The sequence below is a fragment of the Salarias fasciatus genome, chromosome 10, assembly GCF_902148845.1.
Source record: "Salarias fasciatus chromosome 10, fSalaFa1.1, whole genome shotgun sequence".
Lineage (NCBI taxonomy): Eukaryota > Metazoa > Chordata > Actinopteri > Blenniiformes > Blenniidae > Salarias > Salarias fasciatus.
In genome coordinates, this window is record NC_043754.1 from 8,584,783 (window position 1) to 8,597,821 (window position 13,039).

Consider the following 13,039-nt stretch of genomic DNA (forward strand, 5'->3'; position numbering starts at 1 on the left):
GACTTAAGTAGGCTTTCATTCATGCCGTGGCCTTGCCTTATAATACTGCAGCCCTGACTATTTGCCTTGAGAAGTGGTTAACAAAAATGGAGAGATTAATTTGTGGATAAAAGATCCCAGCTAGGCAAACAAAGGTTGAGAACATAAGCTTTTACTGCAACTGCACAAAGCAACTTTAATTGGAAAAATATTGAAATGAGCTGTTTAAATTTGGCATTGTCGATATCACAAAAATTGCAGCCTTGTCCAGAATGTAATAAGTCAACTGAAGACACAGTTAATTTGTTTGATATGATTTTCTCTCACTCACTGAAAATTAACATCATGTGTTCGATGTAAGGATTGTACAACTTAAAGACAGACAACATTTTTGTGGAAGGCAAAGTTTCCATACAGGTAAACCTTTGTCTAACGTATGCGTGCAATTTGTGCTCAACAACTGTGTGTTTGTGCGACAATTCAATAATGAGGAACACATTACCGGTCATCAAAGCTTCCGGATTCCACAACAGCAGCTTCTTTTCAAACCTGTCTGCACACTGGAAATTATTCCCCCGGGAGAAAGGGAGGAAGCAATGCTCCAGAAGGATAAGGAGGAGGAGTAGGAGGAGAGAAAAAAAAATGGCAGAAAATAGGGGCTGCACAACTGACAAGCCAGGCAGGCTCAGGAGTGGTTGCAAGCGCCTTGGAACTGCTCATCTCATTATTTGGCTTTCCATTGAGAAACCACCCCCCCTCTCTCATTCTTTGTCTCCTGTTTTTGCTGCATATTGTAAATCACCCCATCTGCAGCCCATTAGAGAAGATACCAGATTCTTTGGTTGTGGTGTGTAAGCAGTAGGAACAATGCTGCATAAACAGTCTGCGACTCTGCAGCTGCACCAGGAACCGCTCGCGTCTCCGCTACCAAGTGTCTGTCACCGCTCCTCGTGTCTCTGTGAAGTACTCCGCTGAGATATGGTATTCTCAGTCTCCCAGACTGTTTCTGAAGAATTTCTGATTTGCTTGTCATTCTTTTAAAAAACAGCCATATTATATATTTATGCTGTGTTTTAATACTAAAACTTTGCAACAGAGCGTCTCCCAGTGATGCGGATGATGTTATGCTTTATCTCTCAAGGAAACTGAACACTGTCTTCCTAGTTGGACACATACTTTTGTATTTTACAGATTTAATGCAAAGGATTATTTCTTTTTTACACTGATTGTATTAATAGTTTTTAAAACTGTGCAAGAAGGGTACAAATATGCTTCTTGTATATAATGTTTCACCATTTCAAATACGCTTATTTTTTATCTAACAGAGTTCTATATTATATTTACGCCTTTTCTGCCAATAGCAAACGTCAGGAATCAACAGTCATAGCCTGTGGGAACAGCTTGGCTGTGCTCTTTGTGTCACAGAAGCTGAAATCTGAAGCTCCTATTTGTTAAATGAAAACTTTGTCAGTGAAATATAAATATTACTTTTAAGACTGTGATCATCCAGTCCATTGTAAACAGTTGTTTGCCAACATGTCAACAAACTTTTAAGCAGCTCTACTGCTCATCCCACAAATTTACATTTAAATTTGAAAAGGGAGAGCTTCGCCTGCTCTGGGATTGACAAGACAGTTTTGCACACATCAACTGAAATCATCAGAAGACACTTTATGAAATCAACAGTTTATTACTTTCATTTTTGGTGCTCCTGCTTTCATACATTAGGGAGGGTGTTTGTGCCCACGAGAGCTCAGCTGTAATGTTAAATGTGTGGGTGGGGCTGAGGCATTTCTTAAGATGTAACTGGGGGAGTAATATATAATTTTCAGCAAGGACTGTCAAACTTGTTTTTAGAATCAACACGTATTTAACATTTCAGTATAATGGTGAGTTACTTGTCATGTTCACCGTCAATAATAATACATATTAGAAGCTCAGAAAGCCATTACTAATTATGGCAGATAACAGATATACTGAAACTTGCAACAGTTTTGTATTTGTGTTGATCTATATGATTCAAGCCACACTGTGAATACTCCTTACAGATTGCCATGAAAAAAACACATTTGTAGAGTTATTTGAAAAACATGTGTTACGTGTTTATTAACTTGATCACTTTGTTGCCTCATTTTTTTTTTTTTTTTTTTAGAAGTCACGGCATTCTTGTATATCAGCATTAACAACAGCGCAATCAGGTATTAACAATTAATTTTGCATGATGCTATTAGTTAAAATTACCTTGCCAAAAATAAAAATAAATCTGTTCTAATCAAAAGCTGTGTATTTAAGCTTGATGGCATCCTGACTTTACTTTGTTCAACAGTAGTGAACGGTGATGAAGGAATCTGTTTGTCTGCAGGGTATTACTTCAAACATGCTCAAAAATCAACAATAAACACAGAGTCGAATCTCCCCACACAGTAATTTGCTCGTCTGGCGTTCATTCAGAGTATATAATACTTGATTGTGGTTGGCAGTGATAAAACAAAGCTTCCGCCTTTAGTAGATCACATAAGAATTTTGATTAGCGTGATGATAGTCCAAAAAAAAAAAAAAAAAAGTTAGCGTTTTAATCAGAAACACTAACAAACCATCATCAAACCACAATTACACAGCACACCATCTGGGGGAGCATTCATTTTTCATTTTCACGCCCTGGAGGGACTGTCAGAGTTGTGCTGGGATTCATTTATTTATTTATTTACTTCCCAAAAAGAATTACCCTTAACTTTCACTGGGTGATGTGATACAGCGCGGAGCAGCGGGGGACAGATGAAGACTGACACACGGCTGAAAAGAAAATGCGAGGCAACCTCTGACCCCCGGTGGACGTCGGCATTAACCCCGATCACAGACTGAGCCGGTGGATGCTGTTGACTGCGGCGTCGCGGAGTGACAGATAGAGGATGGATAACGTTAATATCTCACAAAATGCACAACCATCCCTCTTCTCTTGGCGACAGCGGGATTACTCAGCCATGCTATAAGCCCTTAATACGTCTGCACCGGCAAATTCATGAGAAAAATATAGGGCACGCTGGAGATATTGCAGTTGATGTCAGGACGTGGCGCGTTGCAAGTTGCGACACGATGACGGATTTTCACCGTTAATTAATTTCAGCTGCGGAAAAACTCTTCCCATCAATGCTGGTTATTTCTTCCCTCCAGGCATGTTTCCCATGCAATAGAAATCAGAGGAGGAGAGAGCGTAACACAGATGACACCAGAGCAACCTGATGCACAAAAGAGGAGGTTTTTTTTTTTTCTTTTCGGAAACTGATTAAACTCTGGCTGCGTCGCCGCTGCTCTCAGGTTGAAGGGAAATGCAATACGCACTAAATTTCTGCAAAGAGCGGGAAAAAAGGAAGGAACGATTCAGCGTCTTGAGAAAATGGGCCGAGCCGTACGGCGTCTCCCAGGCAACAATCAAGAGCCGAATGAATAAACCACGACAAAAATGATACCTCTAGTGTGATTCGGTGAGACACCTTAGGCATGTTGGCAGGAGACACCCAAAGCATATGTGTAATGTCACTCACATATGGACACCCAGAAGCACACAATATGGAGGAGTCTTCTTCAACAAAGGGATGTGTTGATTTGATGAATGCAGGATGTTTTCTTCCTTCTTTTCTTCTTCTTTTTTTTTTTTTTTTTACGGCCTGCACATGAACACACATGGCCAACAAAGCTTGTCGAGGTGGCTCCAGATGTCCATCAAGTAGCTGCACTAACAGCGAAGTTGTCTTCCGCTATAACGTCAAGATGGTTGTAATTAATGATGTAATACAATGAGCTGCCAAGTTGTGAAAGATGCGAAGATCGCTCCTTTTTCCTCTGTGAAATAATTGACAGATGCATATTTCTGACACTGTATCCGCAGAGACACACTAAAAAGGCATGGTTTCACATTCTGATTATACCGATACACACCCAGGAGCCATATGGTCTTTGTCAGAAGTGCTCAAGTACTTCCCCTGTACTTCTCTCCTCACCGTACCGTTGAAGCCCAAACAAACTCTCTCCCTTCACCCCGACACTCGGGCACAAATCTGGCTCTTGGAAACGCTGAGCCGTGGGGGAATATAGCGACTGAAATTGTTTAGACAATACTTGCAGCGCACTCGCCCCAGTCTCCAGACTGTAAACACAAACCAGCTGTCCCCCGAGTGCGATACTTACTCACTGACTGGTCTAACCATGGGCCAACTGGGAGAGAACAAGGGAGCGGAAAACAGGATGAGGAACAAGAGGCCAGCACCGCTTTCACAGACTGTCACAGGCAATTGGAAGTAAATACTGATATCTGACTCTGTGGCTGTGAATGGAGAGCATTTACAATGTGCCAGTGTCGGTCTTTCAAACAGTATCACCCCTCGTGCATATGGAGGGAAAAATGACAACTTTCTTGAGATGCATGGCTTCGCTGCCACTTAGGATCTGTTATTGCGTTCATCCGGAGTGACTGCAGACAGGACGCTGTCAGCGACAGTGACAGCCATTTGAAGTGGGGAGCCATTAGTTAATGGATAGGGGTAGGCACTGAGGGAATCTGACCTCCGAGGATGTCTTTGCGGCTTCAATCGTCTCCCGAACCCGCTCATTTCAAGATTACAATCAAAGAGGAGTGGGCAGGAGAAGACAGACCAGGGGTCCCACCTCAAGCTGTCAATCACACGGGGTGACTGAGCAGCCCATATCCCATGATCCTCTTCAAAGAGTATGGTGTTCAAGCCGACATGTCTGTCATCTTAATGCACTCGTGCAATTACCACAAGTTATCACGCCGCTTACACTGGATTTAATGGTTCAACGTATATGAAAAGACAAAAAGAAATGCTCATTTACATAGTAGGGAGAACAAGATCATATCATAGTCGTGTTACATCCACTTTTTTATTCTCTGACATTGTTAGTTCCATTCCCAAAATATTTAGTTAAGCAATTTGCAGAGATTTGACACAATGATGGTGCACAAGTGGGTGGACTGTTTGCATTCAACTTAGCGGAGGTGGGGAGACTTTATGGGTCTGTTGCAGAACATTTTACCTCTATTCATCCATCTTTTTTAATTACGTTTACTAACTACAGGTTGCATGCAGCTGGAGCTAATCCCAAGCAATGAAAGCAATGAAAAGCAACGCATGCTGGATATGTGGAAAATATTTGTCTTGCTCCTGTTTCTTACAGGTCATTAATTCTTCGTCTTTTCAGAACAGGTGTTATGCTGCATCTTGCATGACTGATAAAATACACTTTCTTCATGTTGGGTGTTTATAAATGACTGATTAACAGTTCAAAATATTATTGGTACACCAACATGTGACACCGAACTGAGTGGTGTAACTTCAGCTGAACATAATGACTGACGCGGCGACTGTCCTTCTTAGCTAATGAATCACAGCATCACTGCAATGAAAGAACTTTGTGTACATCATTAGGAATTAAAGTAACACAGGAGATGTTATACCTTTCAGAATACCAGGATACATGTTATTTCAGTAGTGAGGAACTTCACTGTTGAATGCAATCAAGGTACTAATTTTCAGTAATTCGCTCAATGCTGCTTGATATGTCAAAGCGATGATATCTGAGTGTATTGAAGACATGAACAACGGTAAACTGACTTCACTGATAAGGGCCAGTTTTGCCTCTTCAGCAGTGCAAATAGCAGCCATTCATGCACACACCAACACACCAGTGGTGGCTGCCATACGATGTCCTCAACCTCTATTATGAGCAATCTAGAGTCTAAGAACAAAGTCAGATGAAGACAAATCATCAATATTGATAGCGGAAGACAGCCAGCTTTACCAACTGAAACAGTCACCTCTGTTTCAAGTGGATTTCTTCATGCAAAAAATGTATTTAGTTCTCCTAATTTTGTTCATGTCAAGGCTGAGCATCGCAGTGAGGACTCTACTTCACAATGCATTTCCATTTGCGCACGTTTCCTGAGTTTTAACTAGCGCTGCGTGAAATCAGGTGAACACGTGATATGCAGTAATGTTGTCAAGTATCGTGATAATGATGCATCCATCCATTCATCTTCTACAGCAGTTACAGCCATCATAGTGCATCAAGTCCATATTTTTGAAGTGAAAGTTGTACAGAAAACCAGAACAGGCTTGGATCGATAAAGAATTGAGTTATGATAAGTTTTTTAGGCCAACTGACTGCATGTGATAAAAATAAAGTCAGAGGAGGAAAAAAACAAACAAACAAATGTGAGGCACCTCTGCCACTTGCCTGTCAAGTCATGATAAATAGCAACTTTCAAATAGAAGGTAAAATAAACAAGCATCTGCTGGAGCAGGCAGGCATGTTACTGTAGAAATCTGGATTTCTGTTCAGACTGAATAATGTACAGTGTACATCTACAATCCTATCAAATAACATATTCCAAATATCCAAATCAAGTGGGACCTTTTTCACTTTACAGTATTGAATGTGTGCTGGGTAATGTGGTTGTGTGGCCGTCTCTGCCTGTGGCTCATTACTTCCTCGCTGCAGTGTTGTGGCTTAACCTTCAGCCCCGCCATGAGCCTCACTTTCTCCCAGCAAATGGCAACGTCCAATTAGTTTAAGAATAACATTTATTCTTCTCTCTTACTGAAACTAAAAACAGTTCCACGATCCAATAACCTTTAGAGTGCACAGGCTGTGACTTTGCCTTCACCTCAATAAAGCGCTTTGTGATTGAATCAAGTGGCCGAGGTCAATAGGACATATGTTCATTTCCCAGGGTCCTCTGGGGTCCCTGCAGGCTGAAAAAATATGCTGAGTGTCTTCTGTGACATTTATTGGATAGGAACTAAATTCTATCTTTTTCCCCTCGTTTTTTTTCCCTCATTTCATCCCTCTCACTCTCGGAAAAGGCTCAACTACCCTGTGTGTGTCTGTGCATCCCGTGTGCACGTTTCGGAGTGCTTACACAGTATTTTAACCCCGTGGTCACGCTTCAGGCGCCGGCACATAGTACATCTGTCACTGTCTCCACAACGTCACCTCAATTTTCTGCAAACAAGTTTCACTTGTGTGCCTTGAAGGACAGATACTTCTCCCCCTCTGTCTTCGCTTCCTGCCTGTTTCTGTCACTCCTTTCCTGCTCCCTTCACTTCACATCAGTCAGCCTCCGACGCCGTCTTTTGTCAGCCGACTCCCCGCTTTTTAATATCTCACTCCAGTGAAATTATAGCAGCAGCAGGAGGGGGTGAAAAAAAGGGTTGTGATACAGTAAATTCATATGGAATGAAGTTGAGGTTTTTATAGGTAATTAACTTCTCTCTGTCGCTTTCAGATTTACTTCGTCCGGATGAGATCAAACGACTAATCCTCGGCGGGATTCTCGTCAGCATGCCGCAGTGTTTCTCCAGTCGCGGAAGCTAAGTCCATGAACTCATCATTAAATTTAAAGTGACAAGATAGCGATGACAACCAATCATGTGAATTAACAGCGACATTTACTTTGATGGACAGGTGTAAACTTTAAATTAGTTCAATAAAGTTCTTCAACCATCTTAATGCACTGTGTGCATTGCAGTTATGTTTTATATTTTTTGCTACACTCTGGTACGAATGGATTATTTATTGTACTGGTAAAAACAGAGAAACTGAGGGTGTAAATAAGAAAGTAAAAATACACACTATTGTCCAGACTAGTCCAAACCAGCATTTCAGAAAACCCACACCCAAAACGCAATGAAAGGTATCCGATGAAACACTGTTGTGTAAGAAATGTGGCTAAACAGACAGGAAGAGTCAACGGTGGAGAGAATGCTTCAAAAGGCATCAAAAGAGAGCAAATAGAAACTGTGATGCAGAGAAATGCACCGGCAGTGACACAAACAATTTCACAGTTTCACAATAAAACACTCATATAAACCTCCTTATGGAAAGGCCCATCTAAAACCAGCAAGAGCGCAGGAATCTATATCACCATGAGGCCGAAATTTCAATAAGAGAACTTTTCTGAAATCGTTTCACTTTCATCATCAGAGAGCATTTTTAAGAATAAACTCCCCAAGTGACTTTTCTGGGGTAACTAAACACCCAGAGTTCTTTGACTTGGATTAAATGGAACGATGGTGTTATCCTGACCATATTCTCAAGACACAAAATAAACAGAATGCAAACATCATGGAGTTGTTTGCCGAAAGGTATTCAAATAACTTTTCAACATTTAAAGCAGTTACTATATATTACACCACTTACATATATCTCTATATAGAACACATGACTGGGATTAAAATTTTGCCAACAAGCAGAATAAATCGAATCATAATAGATTAAGAGATGCACTTATTGTGGCATGAGTCCAACATATCGACATAGTGGCATATGAAATAGTTTGCAGTGATACCAAGAGCGTGGATTAACAGCCAGAGTCATTTTGTAAACATGAGAAGCCGGGTGTGACAGCCGGACAGCTGAGGTAATGGTTAGCCCGCCACATGAATGCACATGCTCTGAGCCTTGAGTCTAGAACTTTACTCTTTTCCCTTTTATATTGTATTTATCTCCGCAGGCACTTTCATATAAATGCATAAAAACTGCAAAAACATCATACGTCAGCTCAAAATCCAGTCACCTTTATGAAAGCGTCAGTAAAATCCCCTAAGCAAGAGCAAACGCACACAAAGTTACCATCACTTTGTCAAGACTAAGCTAAATATTTAAAACATCTATTGACAATGTAAGGTCAGTCCTCCTTTTAATGCTCCGCGCGTTCTCAGTTCTCCCCTAAACTCCTTCACTCAGCAGCATTTGCCAAAGGGGATTCTGTTTTACCATCTAGCCCCAGGGTGACCCGCGAATCTGTGCGACCTCTGAAGGATGAAGCAGGGAGGCATAATTCATCCGGGCAGCTTCAACAAGTCCTCACTGTGTTCCCCCTCGACCTTAAAACCTGGCAGTAAATTTAGTGAACTACAAGTAATAAACTCTCCCCCCAGAGGGCTTAGCTTTTCAGGGCAGGACCGCTGATCTAGCATTACCATGATACCGTTTGACCATCTATTTCATTATAATTCAAGAGGTGAAACAGATACTGGAGGGGTATTATTATTCTAAAACCTTGATGCCTACCCAGGAGATCAAGACGGGCTACCACAAGCTGACGCAGCCAAGCCTTACGGGGAGGATTGTCGATGGAGAATTGGGGAGCTGTGCGGCACGAGAGGCCACGGCTGGGATTGTTAACCCTTGTCACCAGCTCTTCCTTCTTTCACTGCATTCTTTGCTTGTTATTATCCAGTGTGATCCCCAGTGTTTTTGGATTTGTAGAACCTGTGCACTGCGGGGATTCGTAGCCCATCTGCACTCGCCCTATTTTGATAGTCGTAAGCCCCTGACCTCGTGCTCTGTGCCCTCGTTCCTTCCATCACTCCAGCTATCACGCACACACACACGTGTGAAATGTTGCATGCAACCTGACGGAATCCCGCCCGATACGGACTGTAAGTGAAAGGCTGTTTAACTGGCAACACCCCACACTTGACACTTGCAAGGCTGCGATTCAGCGAGTTGAGCCCGTCACCTGTTGGGAACATGCTCAGCACTTGTTTAAACCTGAAGACTAAAGCAGACGCACAGCTGCTGCGTGTCTGTGAATGAATTTCCACCTGTCCCTCCGCCATAAAATGGCCTATACTGAAAGTAACAAAATAGCAACATTTAAGGCAGGGGTGTCAAACATAGGGCTCGTGGGCCAAAACTGGCCTACAAGAGGCTCCAAACCACCAAGCAATTTGTAGAAATTTCAAAGACAGCACAGACTTTTTAACACATTTGTTAAGGGAAGCCCAGCACAGCACTGAGCGTCATGCTGAGATATCAGTGATGCTGGAAAACTAGCATTAGCCTCCAAATCCTGCTGTCAGGGCGAATCTGTTAAAAATATACATAATGCAACAGCAGGTTTTTGGGATATTTCATTGCATTTTGCACCAGAGGGCATCATTAAAATTGGATTTATATTCAGATTGTTGTAAGTGTCAGTAGAAATCGTTTAATTGTGCAAAAATATACACATTTGCATTACATATAGTCTGCATCACTCAAGAAGACACTGGGCTGGGTCTTAATCCTGAACTAACAAAATGTGTTTGACACCACTGATTCAAGATTTTAAATTCAAACAATGTTTTAGTAAAATTAGATAAATATTTGAAAAACCAAACTCCCACAATACCCAACAAAATCAACAAATATCAAGACTGATATTACTGAGGTGATTATTTATATAGCCTAAGGGAAAAAAATGTATCCCCTCTCCTGCAGATCAATGTTTTTTTCGGCAGCAGATTATAAAATATTTAATTAATGTATTTAAAATTCAAAATGAAGGAGGATTACCACCTCTCATAACTTGAGAATATAACACCTAATTATAAACTCACGTGCACGTTGTACATAATTTGTCTCATACCGAGGGCCTGATCCAATAACAAGCCACACTGAGGATTGAGTCCAATCAATAAAACACACTGGCCATAGCGCCATGATGTTTTTTAATTTGGAATTAATTATTCTGAATTAAAAAAATTTGGAATAAAATTATTCTCCTTCGCGTTTAAATGGAATAGTCATTCTGAACTGAGGTTTTCATAGAAATCGCGTTTATTCACCTTTATTTAATTCCACTTAGGATTAGGAGTTTGGGAAGGGTTCTGATTGGACAGTTGGCAGACGTGACGTAATCACCTCTACCGGAAGTAACTCTTGATATTATCCTGAGTTGATCACAAAACACTTGCAAATGAAAGCACGGGACAGGACTTACTAGCTACTTCCAGGGATGCGTTGTGACTGATGGCCTGGCCCAGGTAGTTTCTTGCCACACACACGTAGCTGCCGTCGTCCGGTTTGCTCCGCCGCCCATGGACGATCCGCAGGAAGAAGAGCGACCCGCTGGGCAGCAGCATCCGGTGGGAGCGAGGGTTGTCGCGGTCGGTCTCCACGCGCTCCCCATCTTTGTACCACTCCACGGTAGGGACCGGGCGGCCCTCCGCTTTACAGTTAAGAGTCGCCGGCTCCCCTTTGGACACGATGAGGTCTGAAGGATGCTCCACGATGCGGGGAGGGAAGTCTTCCTGACGAAGACGAGACCCTGAAAGGGGAAAGGTGGAAGTTCACATTTTATCGCCGAATCAACCTTTTCCACATGTAAGTAAGGCGCTCAAACACACCATGATGAAACACATCAAGGGATCCTTCCATGGTACAAAAAGTTATCGTAATCAAAAAAGCGGCGGCTCTGAAGGAATTAGACACGGCACATTATTTCTGCTGTGCAAGTGCCTTGTATTAACAATAATCCCGTTTGACAATGTAATTACCACACAAACACATGTCCCTCACACAATAGGTTGTTTCTGTTGGAAACCCCATGAGGCATTGTAAATTGAAAAACAATGCTGACATGTGCAATCCTCGGGAAGCAATCGTTTTCAAAACATGTCTCGTCTTTTAAAATGTATCTGCAAAGAGCCACGTTTTCACAGCTTTTGAGAAAAGCTTTGAGGCACAAACATAATGGGATTATAACACCATCAAGTCTGGGTTCCATAAAACCCAAATACAAAGCTTGGGTTGCAAACTAACCCTAGTGGTGGCCAACAGATAAGTGTAACCAAAAGCTTTACTGGTTTGAATCTGTGATCCTGAGGGAAGTGAAGCACATCTTGTCAGTGTTTTCAGGCGGCTCACAGCTTCTTCAAGAAGGGGAGCATAAGAATAATTTGTTGAAATACATCAGAAATTAACTGAATGTAATGATGAACATGAACAAGAGGACTGTCGTTTGATTCAATTGCAAAGCCCATAAAGACAGTACGGTCCCGACTACAGTATCTTCAGTCGCCAATGCATGTTTTTGAACTGTGAGAGGACGCTGGAGTCCCTGGAGGAAGATCACGCATGCTTAGGGAGAACATGCAAACTCCACACAGAAAGACCCCGGCCAGTATTTGAAAAAAGACCTAACCACTGCTCCATCAGCCTAAAATATTCTCCCCCAAAAATTTAATTATTATCAATCACGTTTCAAATCCATAAGTGAGCAGAAGTCCTTCATTTGTCCTATTATGAAGATAAATTAATGCTAATTGAATAAATATATAAGTGCATAGTTTTAGGTGAACATGCGTGGCACAATAATGTTGAGCATTGCGATATGATTCTTAATTAAAACACACAAAGAAGATGTGTGACTTATCTGTGTGTGTGTGTCTACTCATCTTGTAGTTTGTGGATCATTTTTGGGTCTCTAGAATGAGATGATGAAAGCTGTGAATAGACTGAAATATTTTTATTTTAAGATGAATCATACTTTTCTGTCATATTATAGATTCTGTTGTAAATGTAAACAAAATGAACACAATTTATGACAGCTTAATCAATCTTTTGTGATATGTACAGTATATTGCATATGTTTGTGATGACAATAAATTCCCAATATATTGAATAGTCCGCACTTCTATCTTCCACTGATTCTTTTTTAAGATAAAATCTCTTCTCATATTAAGATCTACTACTAAGCCAGAAATTGTGCTGGTAAAGCTGAGATCCCTGGAGCTTTAGTTTTCATCACATTAATAAATAAAAACCTGTCGGCACGCGTACACTCCCTCAGAGTTGAAGACGTTTCTGTTTATTTCAGTGATTTAAATTTCATAGTTTCAAATGCAAAGAAAATCTTACTACTACAGAAGACAGGCTTTATATGATACATAATACATTCTCTCGGTGCTTCTTGAAATATCATAAAAAATAATGGAGAGACTGCACTCGCATGCATGCATCCTGTTGTGTGTCTCTTTGTACATTTTTCATACATCATCACCATTTGAAGCCAATTTCACCACAGTCACTGCAGTCGTTAAAGTAGCCATAGAAATACGAATCAATACCTCCAACCGTGTCCACACTAACAACCACCAAATCACCTCTAATCCCCGATACACTGCTGAGACGTCAATCATGCAGGTTCTCTCAAAGAAACCATGTAAGAAAGAGTCCCAGTGAGGCGAGGGACAATGCAAACCTCCCTAATGAG

General features: G+C 41.4%; 1 protein-coding gene across 2 annotated transcripts in view; it reads right to left on the reverse strand.

Annotated features, from left to right (window-relative positions):
- The window catches only part of LOC115395142 (roundabout homolog 1-like), an 85,656-nt gene that overhangs the window by 51,938 nt on the left and 20,679 nt on the right, over nt 1-13,039 (reverse strand). For both annotated transcript variants that reach the window (XM_030100536.1, XM_030100537.1), the window contains exon 2: nt 10,766-11,092. In XM_030100536.1, the coding sequence (XP_029956396.1) occupies nt 10,766-11,092 (327 nt within the window). The remainder of the gene's footprint in view (nt 1-10,765; nt 11,093-13,039) is intronic.